This window comes from Equus przewalskii, chromosome 4 (assembly GCF_037783145.1).
Source record: "Equus przewalskii isolate Varuska chromosome 4, EquPr2, whole genome shotgun sequence".
NCBI lineage: Eukaryota > Metazoa > Chordata > Mammalia > Perissodactyla > Equidae > Equus > Equus przewalskii.
The window spans coordinates 39,728,363-39,754,572 of record NC_091834.1 but is presented as its reverse complement, the minus strand read 5'-3'; the positions used below and the strand labels follow the sequence as shown (position 1 = coordinate 39,754,572).

The window sequence follows — 26,210 nt, the reverse complement described above, 5'->3', positions numbered from 1 at the left end:
ATACATGCACACACCGGTTATGCTTGGTTAATGTCTGAAAAGATACAAAGATACTTAAACAATGATTACTTCTGAGGAGTCCAATTGTAATTTTCTCCTTTAACTTTCTTTCCTGTTTGAATTTTTTAATGATGATTGCTTTTCTAATATAAAATATATTTTAACGTGAATAATAAATGTCACTTTTACAATTTGTGAACCGATAATGAGGAAGTGGGTTTGAAAGAGGGGAGCAGAGAGTTTCCTGCTGCAAATATAAAAATAAGAAAAACTAGAATTTGTCAGTCTTTGTCTTTTGTCTAGGCTCTCACTGTGCCAGGAAGCAGCGTTATTACGAAGCGTGGACAAAGCTCACAGGCCTTCAGATATTTGGGTAAATTATTTTGAACCCCCGATTTCCTGGGGTCTGAAAATCCAAGCTTTCCCGTGATTTCTGCTAATTTCTGATCTTAGGATCCTATTTTTCTCTGCTCTTCCATCATCAGGAGCCACCTTATTGCTGCCTAAAGTCGCTCTGCTACCTTTTACAAGGAATCCCGGTGTACTCATGGTTTAGAATTGACTAGCTTAAGTAAAGACTTGAAGAGTGGTGGAAGCACCCTCACCAGGCATTGCCAAACCCTCCACCGTCTCCCTGTTTCATATTTCACTGACTTCCAAAAATGTATGCTCCCCGCCTTGCATGCTGTATGCTCCCAGCCTTGCAGCTGGATGCATACCCTCAGAAGTGTAGTCACATTCTGTCCTGCAATTGTATCTCTAGTAGACCAACTGGGTCAGGTCAACCTCCCTAACCCAACTCCACTTGGAATTCTGGTAAATGAAGTGCTTCTCAATAAAAGTTTGTGATTATGGTTTGTAAATGAAACATTCGAGCAGGCATAGTTGTGGCAGGAAGTGGAACTGATTCATGGAAGCCGACGGGTCTTTCAGTTATCCACTCTACCTGAAATGCCCAGATATCCCCTCACCCTTGCCTCGTCCCTCCTCATTTTTTAAGATTTGAGTCTGGGGTTTCTTCCTGGTGGAAACTTTTTGTCACTCTCTCCTCCTTCTGCAGGCCCATCATCTTTATACACACATATCAGCTCAAACCATGCAAGTAAGTGAGGTGGTCCAAGGGTCTGTGAAATACAGAACAACAGCAACAACAACAACACATGACGCTGTGGTTAGAGATGCAGGCTATAGAGCTCTGCTGCCAGAATTCAATCCTGGATCCCCTACTGAATAGTTTTATCTCCTAGACACTTGCTAGAACAAGAAGAGGGGACAGAGAATTATACATATTCTTTTTAAAGATTGTTGGTGGTGCCAGCCCAGTGGTGCAGCAGTTAAGTTCACACGTTCCGCGTTGGCGGCCAGGGGTTCGCTCATTTAGATCCCGGGTGTGGACCTACACACTGCTTGTCAAGTCTTACTGTGGCAGGTGTCCCACATAAAATAGAGGAAGATGGGCACAGATGTTTGCTCAGGGCCAGTCTACCTCAAAAAAAAAAACAAAACATTGTGGGGAATTCATTTTATTTATCTTTATGAAAATGAGGATGTATAGGGAGGCAGGAGAAGTTTATAAGGAAATCTGTTAACAAAGTTTAAAAAATCTTCCAATGAATTGCTGGCTTTGTTTCTCATCTGTAAGTATTCCATACCTTTTCTTCATTCTTTTCCCAGTTAACAGTCATTGACGAAAACATTTGTTTTTGTCTCTCATCAGACCAGGAAAAAAAGTCATGAAAGGTCTTTGAAGACCTGTCTTGTAGGAGTCTTGTAGCTAATTAAAATCCAAAATAGAGGAGTGATATTCACCTCCAAGTTGACATCTGTCCTATCCGTCTGAGCTGTGGGACTCCTCACCAAGCGTGGGGGGCAGAATGATGGCTCCGCAAACACGTCCTCATCCAAACCCCTGAAACCTGGGACTGTCTTAGCTCACATGGCAAAAGGGACTTTGCAGATGTGATTGAACTAAGGAGATGGAGATGGAGAGATTATCCTGGGTTGTCTGGGTGGGCCCAATGTAATCAGAAAGGTCCTTATAAGCCAAGGCAGGAGAGGAGGAGTCCAGGAAGAGATTTAAAGATGCTTCATTGCCGGTTTTAAAGTTAGAAAAGGGAGCTGTGAGCCAAGGAACGCAGATGGCTTCTCAAAGCTAGAAAAGGCAGAGAAACAGATTCTCTGTTGGAGCCTCCAGAAGGAACATAGCCCTTCCAACACTTCAATTTTAGCCCTGTAAGACCCAATTTGGACCCTTCTGACCTCCAGAACTGAGCAATGATAAATTTGAGTTGTTTTAAGCTACTAATTGTGTGGTGCTTTGTTACAGCAGCGGTAGGAAACGACTACACCAAGTCACCTATGGTATTTTCTTCCCTTAATTCTCTCTGGCTGAAGCTCTGTTGTTCAATTATTTGTTTGTTAGTTGTCTCCTCCCCACTCCACTCCCTCAGGAACCTGAGCTCCACAAGATGAGGAGGTGTAGCTCAGACTGAGCCCATTGTCTGTCCCACAGAGTGAAAGAATTACTAATAATGTTGTTGAAACTGAGGTTAGTCAATGCCACCAGAGACCAGGAGCACAGTATCCATTCTGATGCCTTCTTAAGAATTACTACGTGCCAAGTACATGGCAAGTGTTAGGATGGGGAGAAGTTTAAATGCAGCTCCTGACACGCAGATTCAGTCCAGTCACGTGGAGTAACAATATAATATTGATTGTAAGGTTGTTTCAGAGCTATTAAAGTGCAAATGGAATAGCAGTGCTTTGAAAGTCTTGCATTTTATTATTTATTTATTCATTTATTTTTTTTAAGATTGTCACCTGAGCTAACATATGTTGCCAATCTTCTCTCCAAAGCCCCCCAGTACGTAGTTGTCTATTCTAGTTGTGAGTGCCTCTGGTTGTGACATGTGGGACACCGCCTCAGCGTGGCCTGATGAGTGGTGCCACGTCCACGCCCAGGATAAGAACCAGCAAAATCCTGGGCCGCAGAAGTGGAGCGCACGAACTTAACCACTCAGCCGTCGGCCGCCCTAAGTCTCGAGTTTTAAAGGAAAGGCATGGTGCTCACTGTGGTGAAGAGCAGTGGCTTTAGACTCAAGGTATCTAGTTGAGAATCCCGATAGTCACTTCTTTCTCTAGGGTGACCTGGGGTAGTTACTTAATTTCTCTGACCTTAATTCCTCATCAGTAAAATGTGGAAACAAGATCCATGTCACATGTTGTTGTGGTAATTGTATGAGAATGTATACAAGAGGCTTTAGTGTAGCGCCTGGAACAAAATAATAGCTCAATAAATGATAACTTAAAAGACCAGTTCATTTCTCAATATTCAGAAGCAATTTTTACGAAACTAGGTGGTTTCCCAACCTTTCCACACCAGGAACCTCTGGAGCTGAGTTATCTTATTTTGAAGAGCTTCACTTCCCATATCTCCCCACTCCTTTCTCCATTCTCAAATCCATAATTTCTGCTCAGCGCTGAAACGATTTGCCAAACCAGATTCTGTCAGCTAGGGTTTCCCTTTGCCTACTTTCCTCCAAGGGATGGACCTCAGCCAGGAAAAGGGTTTTGGAAGTTAGTTAGGAGCCTCTCCAACTAAAAACACAAATGTGGTTTGGGGGGCACCAAAAGAAGGAAGACATATAAGGACAATGATTCTTTCATTGTGGTCAAGATGAATGAGCTACATTTGTTAGGGCAATTTTGTTTGTCTGTGTTCTTTTCTCTCTTTTTTTTAACACTGTACATCAGCATAAAATCCCTCATTGCTCATTTTCTACTGGATCTTTCTCAGTATGATTTTCACTGTTTTCTTTCCAACACCTCACTGCCAAGTTGATTAGAAAGGGAGCCCATGCTACCTCCCAAAGGTTAAATTGTGAAGTTAAACACATATGCCAGATTTTTCTTTCACACGTAAAAATGTTTTGTCTTGTTTCTCTTCCTTCTAACCCAACACACAAAAGTACTCAATCTCATATTCTGAATTTTCACCAGCTAATTCAGGGAATAATTAAGACTGATCAACAGACTAATAGACCAATGGAACAGAATCAAGAGCCCAGAAATAAACTCCAGCATATATGATCGACTAATATTTGACAAGGGAACCAAGAATACTCAATGGAGAAAATACAGAATCCTCAACAAATGGTGTGGGGAAAATTGCATACTCACATGTAAAAGAATGAAACTTGGTGCCTATCTTACACGACTCACAAAAATTAACTCAAAATGGATTAAGAACAGAAACCGTGAAACTCCTGGAAGAAAACATGGGGAAAAACCTATTAAAACCACAATGGGATATCATCTCATGCCTGTTAGAATGGCTATCATCAAAAAGACAAGAGATAACAAATGCTGGCATGAATGTGGAGAAAGGGGAACACTTGTGCACTATTGGCGGGATTGTAAATTGGTGCAGCCACAATGGAAAACAGTATGGAAGTTCCTCAAAAACTCAAAAATAGAATTACCTTATGATCCAGAAATTCCAATTCTAAGAATATATCCAAAGGAAACAAAAGCACTAACTTGAAAAGATGTCTGCCCTCCACGTTCACTGCAGCATTGTTCACAGTAGCCAAGACATGGAAACAACCCAAGTGTCCATTGATGGATAAATGGACGAAGAAGATGTCGTAAATATATACAACTGAATATCATTCAGCCATAAAAAACAGAGAAATTCTACCATTTGTGACAACATAGATGGACCATGAAGGCATTATGCTAAATGAAATCTCAGACAGAGAAAGACAAATACTATATGATCTCACCTATGTGTGGAATCTAACAAAAAAACCCCAAAAAACAAAAAGCCCACACCAAAGTCTTAGAAAAAGAGATTAGATATGTGGTTACCAGAGGTATAGGGTGAGGGAGGGAGGATTGGAAGAAAGTGGTCTAAAGGTATAAAGTTCTAGTTATAAGACAAATAAGTACTAGGGATGGAAGTTACAACATGATGACTACAGTTGACAGTGCTGTATGATATGTAGGAAAAAAGTAGATCCTAAGAGTTCTTATCACAAGGAAAAATTTTTTTTCTTTTCTTTTTATTGTATTTATGTGAGATGATGAATGTTAACTAAACCTACTGTGGTAATCATTTCACAATATATGTAAATCAAACTATCATGCTGTACACCTTAAACTTACACAATGATGTAAGTCAATTATTTCTCAATAAATCCGGGACAAAAAAGTGAATGATGAAATCCCTAACTCTTTGAGGGTTTAAGTGGTGTTATTACAATGCGGGAGCCGCTGTGTCTCCTTTCCTTTGTTTCCCAAATAAAAAATCTGGTAGCAGCCCCAGTCCTAAAGCCAGAGCCGTGGAATGGGGGTTATCACTGTAATCTCCTCATATGCTGGAGTCTTTCAGAAAATGCAATTTCCCACAGAGTGAAGGGTCTCAGCAAATATAACATCTCTCGCCCATTTATTATGGCAGCTACCCAGGAATCTCTGATAGGGTCATTTTCCTTTTGGAGAGGTAGGAAATTTGAGGAGAGTAGTCTGTGGAGTCATGCTTGGAAGGATAGACCCCTGGAAGAGCTCTTATAATTTATGATGGACAATGGCTGGGGGCTGCTGTTAACTGCAGCACAGCTTCCTCTGGAGAACACAGTGACTATGGAGTCTGCCTTTCTGGCTTGCCTGCTGAGACCCATGTGGAGTGGCACAGTAGGCACAGTAGGTGGTATGTAATTCTTAGGATCTCAGAAAGCAACAGAAGCCAACTTCAAACCGTTGCAAAAGAATGCAGGCTGTTTAACAGTGGGGATCTTCCAATCGAGGCATGTGAATGAACGTCAGCCTCCCTCATTTAGAAATATAAACCATGGTATATATTTTCCAAGTGAGTAAGTGTATGTGAAGACTGGAATCTGTCTCTATCTCAGGCTACTAAATTCAATTCCATTCATCATACCTATTTATTGAATGCTTTCTTTGTGTACAGTTCTGTACATTACCCTGTGGTGATACAGAAATGAGTGATGAGTCAGAAAGAAAGGAAAGTCATATTTATAGAGTCCATTCTATGTATCTGCTTTAATTTTTTCATAAATATCTCTTACAACAACCTGAGACACTGTGCAGTTTAGATCAAAGGTCCAGCCTCATGTAATGGAGAGTCAAAATACAGACACTTAAATAACATAGAAACTTCTTTTTTTCTCAGGTAAGGTGCTCTAGGACTGGTCTGATGGTTCTGTTCCTGGGACCCAGGCACTTTCTATCTTGTTGCTCAGCCATCTCTAGGGTACTACTCTCATCCACAAGATCCAAGATGGCTCTCCACCTCATCTACGTTCCCTCCCCTTGCACATACCACTTCTGCTCACAGCCTGTTTGCCAAAGCTTAGCCTCATGACCAAATCTACCTGGGAAATACAGGCTTGATGATAGGCAGTTGCATGCCAGGTTAAAAAGCAGAAATTTATTTACATGAGAAAAAAGGAAAAAATGGATATTGTGGAACATAGGTAGTTACGATGATTCCTATTTTGCAGTTATGAAGGTGAGATTAGTACAGGTTAAATAACCTTCCTAAGACTTCACTATACTATACTGCCTCTCTGTAATGCTGTGTGATAGTTGCTTTAGGCTTTTGGCTAAGCTATTCCTGCCAGAGTTTTTAGAGCCTTGAAATGCCAGAATTATGCATTTCCACAATAAGTTCTCTATTCTTTATGTAAAGGATAATAAGGCTGTGATGAAAACTGTTCAAGGTAAAGAATTTAAGAGGCTCAAGAGCTCTCAGCAAAGGAAAATAATGTTTTGAGTAAGTGGAAATTCCACTGAACTATGAGAAGAAGTCTAACAAACCAAGCAGCTGTGGTAGCAAGGTGGGTAAGACTTGCCTGGGAGAAGTCAAGGCAGGGCCCTCCATTTCTCTGGTTTTAGACCCTTGTCATGACATTGTCACAACTACTCAACTCTGCCATTGTAACATGAAAGCAGCCATAGATTAGACACTACAAAAGCAAATGGGCTTGGTTGTATTCCAATAAAATATTATTTGTGGACACTGAAATTTGGCTTTCATATGATTTTCATGTGTCACAAAATATTATTTATCTTTTCATTTTTTCCAACCATTTAAAAATGGATTTGAGCTCATGGGCATTCAAAAACAGATGAAGGGTACATCCATACCACAGACTACTACAACAATAAAAAGAAACAAATTCTTGGTACATGCAACAACTTGGATGGATCTCAGGGATGTTATGCCTAGTGAAAAAGTCAATCTCAAAGGTCACATACTGTATGATTCCACTTATATACATAATATACTCAAAATGGCAAAATTACAGAGATGGAGAACACATTAATGGTTAGGGGTTAGGGATGGTTGGAGACAGAAGCGTGGCATTGACTACAAAGGGGTGGTATGAGGGAGATCTTTGTGATGATAGAATATTCCAGTGTCTTGATTGAGGTGGTGACCACATGAATCTAGTATGTGATAAAACAGCATAGACATACACACACATTGTGCCAATATGAACTTCCTGGCTCTGATATTGTACGATAATCATATAAAATGTAACCATTGGGGGAAACTGGGTGAAGGGTACATGGCATCTTTCTGTACTATCTTTGCAATTTCTCATGAATCTATAATTATTTCAAAATAAATAGTTAAATTAAAAATTTTGAAACAAACAGCAGGTTAGATTTGGCTCATGGGCTGTAGTTTGTCAACCACTGGACTAGAAAAAAATACAGAGTATATATAATAAAGAAAATTAATATGCATAAATATATGACTATACAGATCAATAAGAAAATGTGAAGCAGTCCATTTTTTTGAAATGGACCAAGTATATAAGTAATTCACAAAGAAATGCAAATGACCAATAAGGATATAAAAAATGGCTAAAACAATCCACTAATGAAAAAAATAATGACAACAAGGATTTTGCTACAGTATCAAACACATAAAAGATTAATATTATCAAGTGTTGGCAATGTTGTGGAGAAATGGATAGTGTCATGCACTGTTTGTAAGAGGGTAAATTGATGAATTAATTTTGAAAGACAATTTGGTGGTTTCCATGAAGAATTTAAATAAGCATCCCTTTGGCCCACCAGTTACACATCTCAGAATTAGTTCTATAGACATACTTACACAGGACCACAAAGATATGAGTACGAGGATGTTCACTATAGTTTAGTTGTTTTTTTTTAAGTACCTTAATTGTGCCATAATTTACATACCATAAAATTAGCTCATTTTAAATATATAAGTTAATGATTTTTATTAAATTTACAGAGTGATACAACCACTTCCAAAATCCAATTTTAGAACATTTCCTTCACTCCCAGAAGATCTCCTGCCCACTTGCAGTCACTCCCTGTTTCCACCCCCAGCCCTAGGCAACCCCTAAAGCACTTTTGTCTCTATAGATTTGTCTTTCCTGGATATTTCGTATAAGTAATGCATTGTAGTTTTAATTGGGACATGCTCAATACTCAGTTAACATAAAATTTCTTTCACTAATACTCTAATACCAGCTATGGACATGATTTAAAATCCTGCTTAAATTTAGCTTAAAAGCATCAAGGATACAGCTTCAATAGGGAGGAGATTGAAGGATATTAAATAGCACTTAAGAGAAATTGGTATTAACACATTTGCATGTATACTGTCTTCCTTCAGGATTTGATAAGCAAAATCAGTTGAACTTTGTCATGGAGTAATGCCATGCAGCTGTTATACTGTTCCCATCCATAGAGGATACAAAATCGATCCGTGTAATTTCAAAGCAGGAGGCATTGGTACTTTGACAGAGTTCCATTACACTGACAGTATTCTTATTATGCCAAATGTCTAATGCACACCTAATGATTGTATTATACACAGAAAGCTGTTATGCACTGATTACCAACTGCTGTTTATAATCTTTTGGATGCATTTTTCTGATGCTGAAAAAATGATGGAAAAACTCACAACAGGGAGAAAATGGAAGAGAAAGTGATCCATAAACAATAGGGCTTCATATAGCTTCATGTGGCTACATCAAGCCTCATGATGTCTGAGAGTCTTTGACAAGTTTTAGAAGCATGACAAATTTCCAGGCATAAGAGCAATAAAGCAAATAGTAGCCTCCAATTTAATATGTACATGGATGTCAGGGTTATGGTAACACTTGATATCATGAGTCCTTTGTGACTTAGGCCAGCTGGCAACTGCTGAGCCTACTACACCCCAACCGTAAATCATCAGTCATCTTAATCAATCAGAGGTCAATTTTCCTGTAGGGAAACTGCTTATTTAAATGTTCAAGGATATTTTCTATGTTTATTATGCTCCAATTATATTTTCAAATATTTGAGAGGTTCAGTAGAGAGGGAAAATAAAAGGACTTAGATCCTTTTAGCAGGGTAGGTGTTATCAATACCTGGCAACAGAGCCATTGTGAATGGAAAGCAGGAAGCATAGAGTGTTCCCAAATGGGAACCAATGGTTCCCAAATGGGACCAGATCCTGAAACTCTGCTATCTCCTTTCCATGTGGCATTAGAAGGCAAACATTTTGGAAGACAAGTGAGAGAGTAGTAAGAATAGAGGAACATCTTCCCCATGTTGGGCCAAACCCAATTTGAGAAGAACCAAGACAAGAGAGTGGGAGAAGAGCTTAAGAAACTGAAATTAGTTCGGCTTGACTAAAGCAGAGGTTGCAGGGAGAAAAGTGGCAAAAGATGAGGCTGAAATAGTAGACAAGAGCCGGTAAGCCAGGTTAAGGTCTTGGGAATTTATTCCAGGACAATGGTGAGCTATTAAAAGATTCTGAGTAAAGGAGTATAGCCTGATGGGCTTTGGATTTTTAAGGTTCACTTTGGGTACAGAGTGGAGAACAGTGTGGAGGTGAATGAGGCTGGAGTCAGGGAGACCAGTTAAGAGATTTTATCAGAATTCAGAAGAGGTGATGGTGCTTGCACTACCACAGTGGTGGCAGTGGAGAGAAGAGCTATTTACATGGTAGAATCTATGGTGCTGGAATCTTCTTAATTGAATTGGTGTGGACAATCAGGAAGAAGGAGGAGTCAAGGACAACCCCATATTTCTGGTTTGGGCAATAAGGTGGCTGATAGTGCCATTCATTGAGACAGAAATCGATATAGGAGGAGCTGGTTGGGATGGTGTCCATTGGACATATTAAATTGTTAATGACCAGAAGGCAAATACATAAATAATTATTATGAGTCTGAAGCTCAAGAAGAGAGATAAGGAAAGAAGTAAAGATTTGAGAGTCAGACATTGAAGCTATAGGGATAAATGAGATGAGACAAGACAGTGGGGAAACTGGGAAATTTTTACCCAGAGAGGGTAAAAATGTCACAAAGATAGTGTTATTGTAGATGGGATCACAGCCCGGGTCTTCTGACTCCTCTTATAGTGGTCTTGCCTAAGGACCAGAAGGGAGTGCAACCTGCATGTTAGTTGAGAGTCCCCGTTCAGGAAGCAGACAGAGAGCAGTTTGAGTCCCAACCTGGCCACGTATAAACCAAAGTGATATTAGGCAAGTGATCTAGTCTCTTTATGCCTTACTTTCTTAAGCTGTGGTAAGGAGAAAATAATATTATCAGCCTCAAGGGTGTTGCAGATTCAATAAGAAAGCATTTATCTCAATGTCTGACATGTAGTAAAGAATCAACAAATAATGATTCTTACTATCATCTTCAATAAAGAGAAGAAAAAAAGTTTCTTTGAAGATCATTACATATAGATTACATTGAAGTATATTGATTTTAACATCTTATTTTAATTTAGTCAACTTCCACTTTTAATTCTCATTTAAAATGCTTAATTTAAATTTATACAAATTATCACTTTTCCTTTAGACAGTAGTTGTACTGCCGGGGATTGGTTGGCCAAAGATCAAACTTTACGTGACTAGAGATGACAATTTGCATTCTATTTTGGAGTAGCTCTGCCTAAGGCTGAGAAAGACACAAGAACCACTGACAAAGTCACATTTATTTATATTAGGGGCTATTGGTATTATGTGTAAAAACAGTAAATTTCTCTATAAAGAATATCTCTATAAAGAATATAAAGGGTATCATATGTGGAGGGGAAAGTGCCTACGGGATGGGCAGTACTGTGTAATCTATTTTGGGGAGAAAAGAGCCCACACAGAAAGAACATGATAAATATGCTAAGTTTATACAATATGTGCTCAGTGATAAATATTCTAAGCATGTACTTCAATAATTCTCTCATCAGAGCAGCCTTGTTACCCCCACCATCAGCAGATACTGATAATTAATCAACTGAAATGAATCTTTACAGAATAAACAAATCTGTTATACATGAAGGATGATTATGTCTCTTTCAGTTGTGAAGGCTTTTCATAACTTATTCATGCCAACGTTGTGAAGACTTTTCCCTTAGGGAACAAAATCTTCTTATTGGTGAGACCTCTTTTTAGACTGTTGCTGGTGATCAGTGGCATTTCAGCCAAATTCAGTGGATGTAGGTAATTGGGGATGTAGATAAAGGAGGATATGGGGGTTCTGGGGTGTTATTCCATTCCATTCCCCAGAAGGGAGAGAGGGGCCCCTTAATCTGTTTCACAAATACTCGCAGTCCCACTGGCAGAGCTGGAATGGTTTGCCCTGACTGCACTCTTGGAAATGGACATGAGAGCGATCACATCCATATGGGAGCGGACAGTTGTACCGATAGATCTCTGCATAGGCTGCTTTGCAGCTTATACATGCAGACATTAACTTCTGTGGCTAAGGAATATGGAAAGAAAGTAGATTATGCCAGACAAAAAGAGGCCTCAAGTTGGTCCTGAAGAAAACAACGACAGCCCCATGAATAAAATGTACACATACACTCTAACTAGTTCCTAATACCATCTTCCTGTTCATATTAAAAATAATTCTCCACGGGTCTCTCACATTTTTGCACTTCTTATGAGCAGAGGCTCTGATGGCCTTTGCTCCAAATTATCTTATCAGAACATTGTAGAACAAACAGCCTTGGAAGCTCCTAGACATAGAATAGCATGCTTAATTTCCTTCTAAAAGATTCAGGTTCCCTAACTCAGTTCCTTTCCTGTAATGCAACCGATTGCATGTACAGGTATGACCTGGTCCTCTTTGTGTTGCCCTGTGGGCACTGAGGCTTTGGGAAACCAAAGCTGATATTCTGGCTATTGCTATTATTGCAAATAATAAGCTGTCCTTTTTCTCTGACCCAGGAGTCTCATGTCTTCTGCCAGCATCCATAAAACTTAGCTTGCAAGTAGACTGATATCTCAGACCCTTCAAAGTTGTTAACACTAAGTTTCAGCATGTCTAATATTTAATATGAGTTATTTTCAGTTTTAATTGTACCTTAAAAATTTGCCTTTGTGGTCCCACTTCTTCTAAAATGAAATTCAGGATAGAGAAAATTGATCTGTAGTTAGTACAAAGGGAAGATATTTCTGAAAGTGTTGTGCAAAGCCGAATAGTCAAAGCATGTTCTAAATCATCCAGAACATAGAAAATTAGAAAATATTTGTCTATGTTTTAATGACAAAAACCCCTAAAGAATGAAAAAATAGAATAATGTTTTCCCAAAGAGTCAGACATAAAATTTCAGAGTAGAAAGAGAACTTAAAAATGAGTTGATTCAACTGACTCCCCCCATTTAAAAAAAATAAGGCATCTGAGGACTAACTCTCATTGACTTCCTTTGCATTCTCCATAATGGCTTTTATAAACTTCTTCCACTTTCCCTAGAAATTTAGAACAAATTCAATGTACAAAAGTATTCATCACATCTTGCTTATGATAGATTAAAACGATAAGTGCTTAAAATACCCACCCACTAGAGAATGGTTGAGGTGTTGGTAAATTCTTCTGATGTAATATTAGGTAGCATTCATAATTATGTTTCTCAAGAATACGTAATGACATGATAAAATTTTATGACATATTGTTAAATGAGACAGTAAGATACATGAATTGTGTTATTCCAGTAGTATAACCATTATTATAATGTACACTCATGCATACAAAGAAAAGAACTGGAAGAAATTACTTTAAAAGATTAAAGTAGTTATAAGTGGGTTGGGGAAGAGGGATGATTTTTATTTTTCTTCCTTGTTGTCTTCTGTGTTGTCAAAATTCCTTATAACCTAATCAGAATCTTAAAAAATTATCCCTTAGGCAATAAAATCAAAATCCTATTCTTGGATAAGTAACTTACGCTGTGACTCAATCTTTGTTTAATCCCCCATGGCTCATTTTGGCCTCTCTCCTTTCCATTTATAACTCTCATCCCCAATGTGAAAGTGCACCATGCACGCAGGTTTGAGGGGTGGGGTGAGGTGATTGAATCTTTCCTGGTTCCTTGGCCCCCTACTCCATCCTGCCGCTCCTGCACAATTCATCATAACCTATCCTCATGTGACGTCACGCATCCTGAAAATCCCTAGAATTTTTACCTCTGGGAACTCCAGCCAGAGCCCTAGCTTTCCTGAACTTTTCTTCCCTTGCTGCCTAATGGTGCAATTGACTACAAACTGGGGACACACTAGGCAAAATGTCTTCTCGACCCATTCCCATTTCCTCTATCAGTCTCCCCCTTTGTTGCGTCAACTTTTCCACCCTCTCTCTCTCACACACACACACACACACACACACACACACACACAAAACGCTAGCTCTAGATCAGCACTATTCAATAGCAATATTACGCCAGCCCCTAAGTAATTTAAAATTTTCTATTAGCCACATTAAAAACATTAAAAGAAACATGAAATTAATTTTAAGAATATATTTTATTTAACCCAACATGTCTAAAATTACTATTTCAACATATCATAAATTTAAAAATTATTTAATGAGATATTTTACATCTGCTTTTCCATACTAAAATCTTTGCCATCCAACATATATTTTATATTTTCAGCACATCTCAGTGCACACTAGCCACATCTCAGGTGTTCAGCAGCCACATGTGGCTCATGGTTACGGTGTTGGACAGCAAAGGTTTGAGGAGATCTTTTCCTTCCACAACTTCTGTTCCATGTCTCATTAGCTTGGAGCTTCCAAAAATGTAAATGCATGGTGATGGCTTTCTGGACGGGCCTATCAGGACAGCTACTACATTTAACCAGGTGCTTTGGAGGAAATTGCCTGTCAAAGACTGTCACACACACACCGAGGAAGATCAGATGCCTTTTGTTATTATGCTCAGGAAGTAGACAGTCAGCTATGAATTTTGCTAGGGTGGGTGACTGAATCAAGTGGGAGTCTGTTCCTTTATTAAAAAATAGTTTCCAACTTAAGTACAGAAGCCAACGCTGTCCCTAATACATACCTCACTTAATGCCCACCCTCACCAAAGTAAATGGCTTCCTATTCCACCTCGTGACTGGCGTTGGCTGGCTGGCTGACTGGTTGGCTGTCTAAATTAATCAGGAGAAGAAAATAGAATGTTCGTACCTGATTGAGCCTCTGAAAATGAAGTGCACTCATTTCATTGGTGAAGAAACTAAGACCTGGAGAGAAGTGACTTGCCCACAGTGATATGGCTGCTAAGTGGCAGGATTGGATTGGAACTAAAATCCAGGTCCCCTGACCCTCAGTCCATTACATCAAGTCTCGTCACTTACTTTCTACAATGTTGGTAGAGCTAATGAATCAGGTCATTTACCACTAGAAAGTCCCAGGATCTACCCAGAACTACAGGCCATTCGCCTGCCCCTTCTACTTCCAATCTTCCTTTCCCAAGTCATCTCTTTACACCAAAGCTAAGAAAACACACAAAAATAATTACTCACTGTGATAAGTGCTAAAAGGGCCAGAAACAGGATGCAGAGATGGAGAATAACAAGGAGGTTCCTGCTTTAGAAAAGGAAGCACACCTGCAGACCTGCAGAATGAGAAAGAGGCTCAGGGAGGGGGCTGGAGTGCTCCCAGCAGAGGGAACAGCAAGTGCAGAGGCCCTGGGGTGAGAAAAGCTTGGCCTGGAGAGGAACTGAAGGCAGCCAGGAAGTAAGGGATGGGAGGGCCTGAGAGACAGGAGCGGGGGCACATTATGTGGGGTCTTACAGAGAAAAGCTAGACATTCCCCTAGAGTTTGGATTCTCCTGCCTTTTTTGATATATGGTGAGTTTCATTTTATTTTAAACGTTGATGTTTAAAGATCTTCTTTGCTTCATTATGACCTTAGGAGAATGAGCTCTGCCATCTGCAAGAGTCTTTGGAGGTCGAGTGTGCTGGCCCCTGTTTCTAGCAGCGGATCCCTAATGGACTCACTGGAAGCAGCAGGGAGTAAGATAAAGCACACAAAGGCTGGCGGCCCTGAGGCTGGCATTGTGATTGTGTCCCACTGACAAACAAGCTCAGACAGGAACGGTCTGGTCCAGTACCTTCAAATTGGAAACTTAGACCTAACGCTAATAGGTTGTTCTCAAATACTGGAGCACTTCCATGTTCTCTGCCTATTGGAGTTTAAATTTCTAGCTTCAAAATCAGATTTTGTAATACGTCTAAATTGATCTGCCTCTCTTCATTCCCCCACCCCCATGTTTTCCTGCCTTTGAAAGATCTGAGATAGTGTGCCCAGGCTTAAATAGTTTTCATCTGCATAATAGAATAATAGAAGGAATAAAACTAGAATAGAATCATAGCGTACTAGAGCTGGAAGGAGTCTCAGCGGATGGGTGCTCTGACCCTCTCATTCTAGGATTACTATTACTTATATCATATTATGTGCCAAATGATTTATATACATTCAATTGAATATCATAGCAACCTTGCAAAATGGGTATTTTTATCTCTGTTTTACAAATAAGGAGACTGAGGCTCAGAGAGGTTAATAACTGACCAAAGGTCACACAGCTGTAAGTGGCAGAGCTGGGACTGTCTGATTTCTCACTCAGTATGCCAGTTGAAGCTAGTTAGACAGACAGAGAGAAAGATTGATGAGGAAATAATAATAAGAGTCAGTGGCAGAATCTACATACCCCGACTAGTTCTCTTTTTTCTACCTCTTGGTTAGCTGTATAGAAGAGTACAAACGAGAAACAATATCTGAATAGAGTTTTTGTTCTCATTGTTTTGTATGTTTTTAATAAAAACATAGGTCTCATTAAACCAGTTTTGGTAAGATTATTTTACTGAGCATCTAATTTCTTAAAAAATTATAGAGCTCTCAATAAAGAGTTCCAGGAATTCTTGCCAAAGAAATGGCTGCACTAGAAGAAATGCTCTGTGCTACAGATGGCCAGAGCTGGAGAGCTCACTGTGCAGCACCAGCCGCTGCTCCGTCCTGCTCGTCAGACACTGGCCTGCTGAAGCACCTGCTTGTCCCTTCTGAGTGCACGGAGGGGCCAGGGTGGCCTAAGCCTGATTTGCCACTGCTTTGAGAGGCACTGCTGGGCCCAGAGGACCTCAGCCAGATTCATAAACACAGACTTGGGCTTGTGCGAGCCCCTGGGGTGTTCCAGTTCTAGGCTGTAGAAACTGGGCTCAACCTCTCTAAAGACTTTTGATGGCCTGTAATTCTGCTGAGCAGTCTGTTTTGCTTTACTGGGATTGTATGGGACTCTGGTTAAAGGTAGCAAATATTCTACTCTAGGAACTATTATTTCTCTAAGATTTGCTACACCAGTGATAACATTTTCAGAACAAAGTGTGTTAGGCAGAATAAGGGCTCCCCAAAGATGTTCACATCCTGATCCCCAGAACCTATGAATATGCTACATTATATGGCAAAAGAGAGTTAAGGTAGCAGATGGAATTAAAGTTGCTAATTGTTATGGGCTGACTTGTGCCCCCCTCAGAACTCATATGTTGAAATACTAACCCCCAGTACCTCAGAATGTGGCTGTATTTGGAGACAGGGTCTTTAACAAGGCAGTTACGTTAAAAGGAGGTCCTTTGAGTGGGCTCTAATCCCATATGACTGGTATCTTTATAAAAAGAGATGAGGACACAAGTATGCACACAGGGAAGACCATGTGAGGATACAGACCATCTACAAACCAAGGAGGGAGGCCTCAGAAGAAACTAACCCTTGATCTCAGACTTTTAGCCTCCCAAATTGTGAGAAAATGAGTTTCTGTTGTGTCAGCCACGCAGTCTGTGGTGGTTTGTTATGGCAGCCCTAGCAAACAGACCCACTAATCAACCGGCCTTCACATTATCCTGCATTAGCTGAGGGAGCCTGATGGAATCACAAGGGTCCTTAAGTGTAAAGGAGCAAGGCAGAAGAGGACATCAGAATGATGTGGCAGGAGAAGAAGTGGATCCGCTGCTGCTGGCTTTGCAGCTGCAGAAGGAGGGCCATGAGCCAAGGAATGCAGGTGGCTCTAGAAGCTGCAATGGGTAAGGAAGAGGATCCTCTCCCAGAGCCTCCAGAAAGCAGCACAGCCCAGCTGCTCTCTTCATTTTACCCATTTCAATGTCTGAGCTATAGAACTATGAGATGATAAACTTACATTGTTCTAAACACTAAGTTGGTAGTAATTTGTCACAGCAGCAATAGGAAACTCATACACAAGGGTTCCAAGCCTGTCTGTATAATGTGTCAGGATCTAAGGCATGAGCCTTGCTTCAGCATGGTTTGGACCTCTGTTTACTCATACCATTAGAAGATCTCCAAAATATCCCTACTGTTTCTGATTGGTCCACTTCTCTTGTCAGTGTTGTATAAGAAATCAAAGACCTTTCTTCCCCTGAACTGGTGGCTGGACTAAGGTATTGGGAAGAGTAACTGCTCTTGTCTAATGTCTTCCTGCGCGAAATAAGAATAAGCATTAAAACTGTGGATGAAACCAAATCATCACAGTGACTTTAATTTAAACTTCTACTCAGTGGGCCCTGTGAGATAACCTTCCTTGGTCTTTATTGGTCTTGGCGGCCTAGACAGGAGCTCACATTTTCAATGCATACATTAAACAAACATTGGTTGAGTGCCTTGTAGTGTTGCACGTACTGGGATGCGGCAACGAGCCAACAGAGTTGCATTCCCTGCTTTCATTCTAATAGGAGAGGCAGATAACAAATAAATAAATGTATGCCAGATGATGATAAGGGATAGAATGAAATCCTGAGCGGTAGGTGAATGGAGTGGGGGCAGGACACTTCTCTGAAATGGCAACATTCAATGAAGACCTGAATGACAGATCTGTGAATTCTCTGAGGGCCAGGACTGTGTCTTCTTCACATTTGCTTCTGTGTCAGCATCTAGTCCTCCAGAATACGAGGCTAAGTTGGCAGAGGCGGCAGTAGTCAGACACTGTGGAAGTATAAATAAAGTATATAATCCCGTGAATACTGGTCAGCGTCAGCTAGGGCCCAATCGTACTTCAGTCCTTTGTGCTCTTTGGATACACAGCAATCACATAACTCTTTCAGTTTAGCGCTTTTTGGGGGTACTATGTGCCATCTGCCACCCCAATACCGATTTAAGATACTTTCATTAGTAAACCTTGTAGGCTGGGGACTTGAATTGAAACTGGAAACGTATATTCAGCCCCAAATTCCTAGTGGCTGGATCAGATTTTAGAGGTATCAGATTTTCTTTGCCTTCTGCAAAGTTCTGTATGGCTTGAGTGCTTCTGAATTTAGTCATTTATCACTGAATTGAGGTATTTGACTATCGACTGAATTTAGTCATTTATCACTGAATTGAGGTATTTGAAAAGTTAATAATTGTGATACCTTTTCCCCAGCAGAGCCCTGGTGGTTGCTATTATGGCCTCCACTTCCATTTTGGGGTAACTTTCAATATTCACATTTTATATTTGGTGAAACTGAGTGTCCACCTGTGTTCTGCCGAGGGTGAGGGCAGGTGTTCAAGTAGTTGTGTGTACCTGCTCTTCTCTCAGAAACTAGCTGTTCAAGGCTTTGCTCTCTGAGACATTATTGAGCATCATACCTCAAAGTTTTGGGGATTTGTTTTCAATCACACTTCTCAAGGTGTCTTATGTTTCCTCATCATGACTCACTTTCTCCTTCCCCTTCCTTCTCTTTTAACTCTAAAAATGTTGACACAGCTTTCTCCTTTGGATCTACTAAGAAGCTAGGTCATATTCACCTCTGACCTACCTTTAGTCCACTCTCAGAGAAGGCTTATCACGCTCGATCTGACACTCGGCAGGATTTCTAAAACAAATGACTACAATAGAAGGACTGGCTCTCTGTGTCCTTGAGTTGCCGAGTGTCGGCTGCAAGGTCAGGACTTGCGAGCTCTTCATTTACTTACTTCATGGTGCTCCCTTTGCTCTGTCACACGTATCCTTTACCAGCCTGGTATTACCTTTGCAAAATGCAATCCACACAAAGGATCATTGTTGCAATTTATAGTTACATGCCTAAAATTTCCTGCATGCTTCGCAAGCCTTCTTGCTGGATACCCTTTCCAGCAATCGAACCTGGGAGCCTACTGGGAGTGGTAGCAGTGCTTTTTGTTTGCTTGTTTGTTTTCAATGACACTAAGGAAAATCAGATAGTTTAGAACCATTGTCAAAGGGCATCTACGTTGCACAGCTGCTCTGAGAAAGGTGGAAGTTCAGAGCAGGACACACTGCTCACTCTTCTGACCTCCCAGGGCTCAGGCTCCTGCTCAGGCTGTGTGCCTGGGAGCCCACGAGCTTTCCCCATGATTGGGGTTGGCTGCTTTCCCAGCAGGCCAGGTTGGCATATGGCAATACAAGGCACAGATGGCTTTGGGGCCTGTATTGATTTTCTCAGCCTGCCATAACAAAGTACCATAAACTGGGTGGCTTCAAACAGCAGAAATTTATTCTCTCCCAGTTCTGGAGGCTAGAAGTCCCAAATTAAGGTGTCAGCAGGGCTGTGCTCCCTCCAAGACTCTGGGTGGAATCCTTTCTTGCCTCTTCTTAGCTTCTGGTGGTTGCTGTTGACCTTTGGCACTCCTTGCTTGTGCTGAGTCACTCTCGTCTTTACCTTTTGATCACGTGGCGTTCTTCTGGTGTGTCTCTGTGTCTTCTTATAAGGACACCAGTCATAGTGGACTAAAGACCCACTCTACTCCAGTATGACCTCATCTTAACTAATTACATCCTCCATTTCCAAATAAGTCACATTCTGAGGTCATGGGGATTAGGATTTCTAGGGAACACAACTCAACCCATAAACAGCGCCTGTTCAGTAGAAGTTCAGTGCCAGCTACTTTTAAATGGTAGGGAAGAGGCTGCTCTGGGGACAGAGAGGAGGGACAAGTACAAGACAAGTCACTTATCAGGAGGGCACCTAAGACTGTCAGGACAAGACAAAGTGGTAGGAGGCAATGTGGCAGGTGCCCAGCCAATTTCTACTTTATCTTCTCAGAGGATGTGTCATATCACGCTGTTGTTTGCAAGTCATGTGGGAGTCAAGGAGCATCTTTCCTATTTCAGGACTCATGACAGTTTAACTTATTGAAAATTTCATATTTTAGGGAATTCTAAAATGAAGGAGGAAGCTCAGTTGAGTCTGACTCCAAATGTAAGTTGAAATACACTTTTATCCACACGTGGATACATGTGCATCCTTAGTGTGGTAGGTTTGGTAAGTAGACTAACGGCTCCCAAAGGATGTCCACGTCGTAATCTCTAGAGCCTATGAGTGTTCCCTTACATGGCAGAGATTTTGCATATGTGGTTAAGTTAAGGACCTGAAGGTAGAGAGATGACCCTGGATTATCTGGGTGAGCTCTAAATGCTATTGCAAGTGTCCTTGTAAGAGGGAGGCAGCGGCAGACCACAGGTGGAAGAGGCCACGTGAGGGATGCAGTCAGAGAGAGAAAATGCTATGTATGCTGGCTTCGAAGATGGATGAAGGGGCCATGAACCCCTGGAAAAGGCAAAGAAACAGATGCTCCTTTAAATCTTCTAGAGAGAGCACTGTTCCAGGGACCCCTTGATTTTAGTCCCTTACAGCTCATTTTGGAATTCTTACCTCCAGAATTCTAAAAAAATAAATTTATGTTGTTATAAGCCACCAAGTAGGTGATGGCTTTGTTAGAGCAGACATAGGAAAATTATACTCAGAGTATGATTCCTTGTATTTAAATTGAAAAATATGACTCTCTCTACATACACACATCATGACATCAGGACTTGAAGAAAATACAAGGATATGTTAACAGTGGCTAACTCTGGTGGTTGGATTATGAGTGATTTTTTTTGTCATTACTCTGACTTCCTGAATTTTCCAAGATTCCCAGAAAAAACCCTTAACAGACTCTTGATTCTTTTTCTATTTTTTTCTTTAAAAGTTAAATAAATATTATTTGGTCTTAAAGAATCTTAAAATTTTGACTCTTACTACAACATAGATGAACTTTGAGGACATTATACTAAACGAAATAAGCCAGTCACAAAAAGTCAAATACAGTGTGATTCCACCTTTATGAGGTACCTAGAGTAGTCAAATTTACAGAGACAGAAATAGAATGCTGGTTGCCAGGGGCTGTGGGGGCGAGGAATGGGAGTGGTCGTTCAATAGGCATAGAGTTAGTTTTAGTTTTTCGAGTTGAAATGAGTTCCGGAGATTGGTTGCACAACACTGTGAATGTGCTTAACACCACTGGACCATACACTTAAAACTGGTTAAGATAGTAGATTTTATGTTATGTACACTTTACCACATTTAAATTTTTTTCCTTTTTTTTGAGGAAGATTAGCCCTGAGCTAACTACTGCCAATCCTCCTGCCCCCAGGAGACCAGCCTGCACCCTGTCACCGTTCCTCCGCCCCGGCCGCAGAGGTCGCCGCTGCTGGACAGCGCAGCCTGGGTCACGTGCCGGCGCGCCGTCCACCGCCCCCCGGCCCGGGCCCGCCCCGGCCTCAGGGCAGAGGCCGTCCGGATCACGCGAGCCCAGGAGGCCCGGGCCGGGCCCAGCCAATGGGCTGGCGGCGCCCGCATGACCCGCGCCGGCGGGAGGGCGTGGGGAGGCAGGCCGGGCGCGCACGCTGCTGCCTGTACCGCTGCTGCAGCCGCCGCCGGGACGGGAAGGGAGCCGCCCGGGCCCGCAGTGCCAGCAAGCCGCTGAGAGGGTCCCGCAGCCCCCGCACCCGGCGTGAAGCATGGCGGCCGCCAAGGTAAGCGTCGCCCGTTGCCCGGGGAGCGCCGGCCGGCCGGTGCCCAAGGGGCGCGAGAGGCGCGGGCGCGCACGTGCCGGGGCGTGCGTGGAGAAAGCCGACAGAAAGGGGCGCGGGGCAGCTGTTCCACCTTGCAGCAGCGAGAGGAGGGAGGTGACCGCCCCTCGCAGGCAGCACATGCGGCCCGTGCGGGGACCGAGGCCCGACCTTGCCGCAGAAACTTTGCCAGATGGACCTTCCCACTTGGCCCGGGACGGGAGTCGGTGTCTGGCTGGCGCTGGGCGGGCAGAGCCAAGGCCGGCCTGGAGAAGCCGGGTGCGCCCGGGTCGGGGGAGGCCGGGGTCAGCCGGTCCTCTCGGCCACCCCAGCGCACCCCTACTCTTGACCCCGGTTGTTGTTGACCCTGGCTTCTCCTTCCAGGGGTCACAGCCCTCGCTGAAGCCAGATCCTATTAGGTTTCAAAGGCTCCGCCCTCCCGTGGGTGGGGAAGTCACCTTGACTTCCGTGTTGGAGACCGCTTGGGAGAGTTGGCCTGCGCGCGTGTGCACAGGATCTCCGGAGGACCTGCCCACAGCTCCGCCCCCACCTTTCTCATCCTTCACCCTCCCCGCATCTGACAACACTTACATCCCGGCCTTTGAGCGTTTGAGAGGCTTCTTTTTAGAAATGACAAAACAGATTGTCCTGGGAGCCTGTAACTCCTGTGAAGTTCTACTTAAAAGGAATTCTGCATAATGTGAATCATTCACTAACCTAGAGGAAAGGCAACTCTGACAGCTTGACCTTTCCTCTTTCACCGTTTCTTGAAACCTGGACACCATTTCAGTCTCTTTGGACTCCATTTCACCTTTTCTGGCAGAATACCATATTTAGTCCCAATCACTTGAATCATTGGATTTTATTGCTTTTAATTTTAAGTTCACGAAGGCAGCCCTTTAATCAAGCCTATACAACTTCTTAGTTCATTTTAAGTGCAATGAACTTAAATATACCCAACATTTCAAACATTTGTCCTTAATCAAAACTCTGTGATAACCCTCAAGAGGAAAACATGGCCAACACATCATATTCCTATTTATTCAAGCAAACTAATCACATTTGCAATGGAAATTGTAAGCAGACAAATATATTTAAATGCTGTTCTATGACTTAAGTTTCTCCAGGCTCCCCAAATCTGCAGGCTCCTTCATGTTCCTGGACTATGTGGCCTAAGTGGCCTTTCTCTTTTCTGTAATTACTCTGAGTTCCATCCTCAGGAGTGCGCTCTGGGTGTGGGTACTAGTGTACACATGCATATATGTAACTGTTTTAGGTAGATTCTCTGAGGATCACTGGGATTCACTTTTGACCTTTGACCTTTTCTTTGCATTAAATTTGCATGCAGTCAGGCTTTGTATGAATTAGTTCCCTCCGGGTGGGTGACTTCTTCCAGGAGAGTAGGTGGGAGTAGATACCCATACTTTACTGTCATTTTTATATCTGCAGATAAATAATTTTACTTAATTTGGAGATAAAATAATTGAGAAAGCTAAATTGAGGAATACGCGTATAAATGGAGTATAAGGTAAGACTGATCAACTAGTAGGAAGTAAAATAAGTGACATGGAAGCAGGCTTAACTTTTTGGCTGTATTTTTATTAAACTGTCACTTCATACCAATAAGTGTGGTTGAATTTTAGCCAAGTAGTGAGAATGAGGGAAAATGAAACATTTCATTTTTACTCTTTGGGAACTTGTGTTTTTGTTTATTTATTCATTTAAACTTGCCTCTTTTCAGGATTTCTGATGGCTCACGTCATATACATGTATTTCCAATCCAACAAGACGTATCAAAGTTGAGTCAGAGTAGATGAGAAAAACAGGATAAAGAGAAAGTCAGATGAAGCCAGGAGTAGGGTTAGTGGAAAATAAGGATGTATTTGCTAGAGGTGACTGAATTTTCTAGGAGCCAAAGCAAACAGAAGACCATGAGTGAGGTCACTTCTTTGGGAGATAGGTCTTCTTGTTTGGCTATCTGAGGGCCATTTCTCCCCAGATCCTTTTATTTTTAATTGCAGTAACGTTGGATTATAACATTAGATAGTTTTCAGATGTACATCGTAATATATTTAGAGTTCTGTGTAGATTACATCATGTTCACCACCCAAAAACTAATTATAGTCCCTCCCCTCACATGTGAGCCTAATCACTCCTTTTGCCCTCCCCACCTTTCCCTATGGTAACCACCAATCCAATCTCCATTGCTATGTGTTTGTTTGTCGTTGTTTTTATCTTCCACTTATGACTGAGATGATACAGTATTTGACTTTCTCTCTCTGACTTATTTCACTCAGCATAATACCCTCAAGGACCATCCATGTTGTCACAAATGGCTGGATTTCATCATTTCTTATGGCTGAGTAGTATTCCATTGTGTACATATACCACATCTTCTTTATCCATTTGTCCCTTGATGGGCACCTAGGTTGCTTCCAAGACTTGGCTATTGTCTATAATGCTGCAGTGAACATAGGGGTGCATGTATCTTTATGCATTTACATTTTCAAGTTCTTTGGATAAATACCCAGCAGTGGGATAGCTGGAGCATATGGTAGATCTATTCTTAATTTTCTGAGGATACTCCGTATTGCTTTTCGTAGTAGCTGTACCAGTTTGCACTGCCACCAGCAGTGTACGAGGGTTCCCTTCCCTCCACATCCTCTCCAATGCTTGTTTCCTGTCTTGTTAATTATAGCCATTCTCACTGGAGTGAGGTGATATCTCATTGTAGTTTTGATTTGCATTTCCCTGATAGCTAACGATGTAGAGCATCTTTTCATATGCCTGTTGGCCATCCGTATATCTTCTTTGGAGAAATCTCTGTTCAGATCTTTTGCCCATTTTTTAATTGGGTTGTTGGTTTTCTGGTTGTTGAGCTGTATGAGTTCTTTGTATATTTTGGATGTTAACCCCATATCTGATATATGGTTTGAAAATATCTTCTCCCAATTGTTAGGTTGTCTTTTCGTTTTGTTGATGGTTTCCTTTGCTGTGCAGAAGCTTTTTAGTTTGATGTAGTCCCATTCATTCATTTTTTTCTTTTGTTTCCCTTGCCCGGTCAGATATGGTACTTGAAAATATGCTGCTAAGACCAATGTCAAAGAGCGTACTGCCTATGTTTTCTTCTAGAGGTGTCATGGTTTTGGGTCTTACATTCAAGTCTTTAATCCATTTTGAGTTGATTTTTGTGCATGGTATAAGGTAATGGTCTACTTTTCATTCTTTTGCATGTGGCTGTCCAGTTTTCCCAACACCATTTATTGAAGAGACTCTCCTTTCTCCATTGTATGCTCTTGGCTCCCTTGTTGAATATTAGCTGTTCATAAATGTGTGGGCTTATTTCTTCCCCAGATCCTTTTACATGCTGGGAGTGAACTGCATTTGAAACTACCTCATGACCACAAATATATCTCTGGGTTCCATAAGGCTATTTCTTATCATATCCCTCTTGGTAGCTCAAGGACAGTACAGTAATTGTAGTCTTAAAAGGTTCCCAACACGAGCTGTGCTGGTCTATCATAGTCTGAGAATGCCACTAATTTAGTTGCCTTTGGGCACTATCCTTGTGGGATGATTCTTTCAGCCACTAGTCACTACTGGGCAGCCTGAGTTAAAGGCCATGCTCTTTGCTTTTTCCTAGAGTGCAGATATTCCATGTTGCCGTGTTGAATACAGAGCCATAGGTTTAACAATCTCATCTGTGGGTAGGATTGACATCCCCTCTTGGAACTGGAGAAGCCTGTCTAGGAGAGAAGCTCACCTCAATGGAGTGTCTAAGAAATTGGGCCAAGAATCTGAAGCTCAGCAATTGTAGGCAAGTTCCAACACTCACTGTGGTAAATTCTTTGAATATTTAAGCAGATTTGATATTTTCTGGATGAATTTAGTCACATCTAGCAATTTCTTGATCTCTTGACCATTTATTCTTAGTTTCTTAGGTCTTTTATTTATTCACATGTAACTGGTTATTCATGTCCCTCTTCCTTTAAATAGGAAAGCTAGAATCTAGTCTTTGGTCTGCTTTTATTTTGATTTCTTCATGAAGATTACTACTTAACGATGCAAGAGGTATTTGTTTGTTCATGAA

General features: G+C 41.5%; 1 protein-coding gene across 2 annotated transcripts in view; it reads left to right on the top strand.

Moving 5' to 3' along the window:
• The first annotated feature begins 21,803 nt into the window (after nucleotides 1-21,803).
• Nucleotides 21,804-26,210, top strand: part of SLC25A13 (solute carrier family 25 member 13) — a 195,349-nt gene continuing 190,942 nt past the window's right edge. Inside the window, exon 1 of one of the 2 annotated variants that reach the window (XM_070615671.1) lies at nucleotides 21,804-22,084. In XM_070615671.1, coding sequence (XP_070471772.1) covers nucleotides 22,070-22,084 — 15 coding nt within the window. In that variant the 5' untranslated portion in view covers nucleotides 21,804-22,069. The remainder of the gene's footprint in view (nucleotides 22,085-26,210) is intronic. The other variant, XM_070615672.1, reaches the window with a different exon arrangement.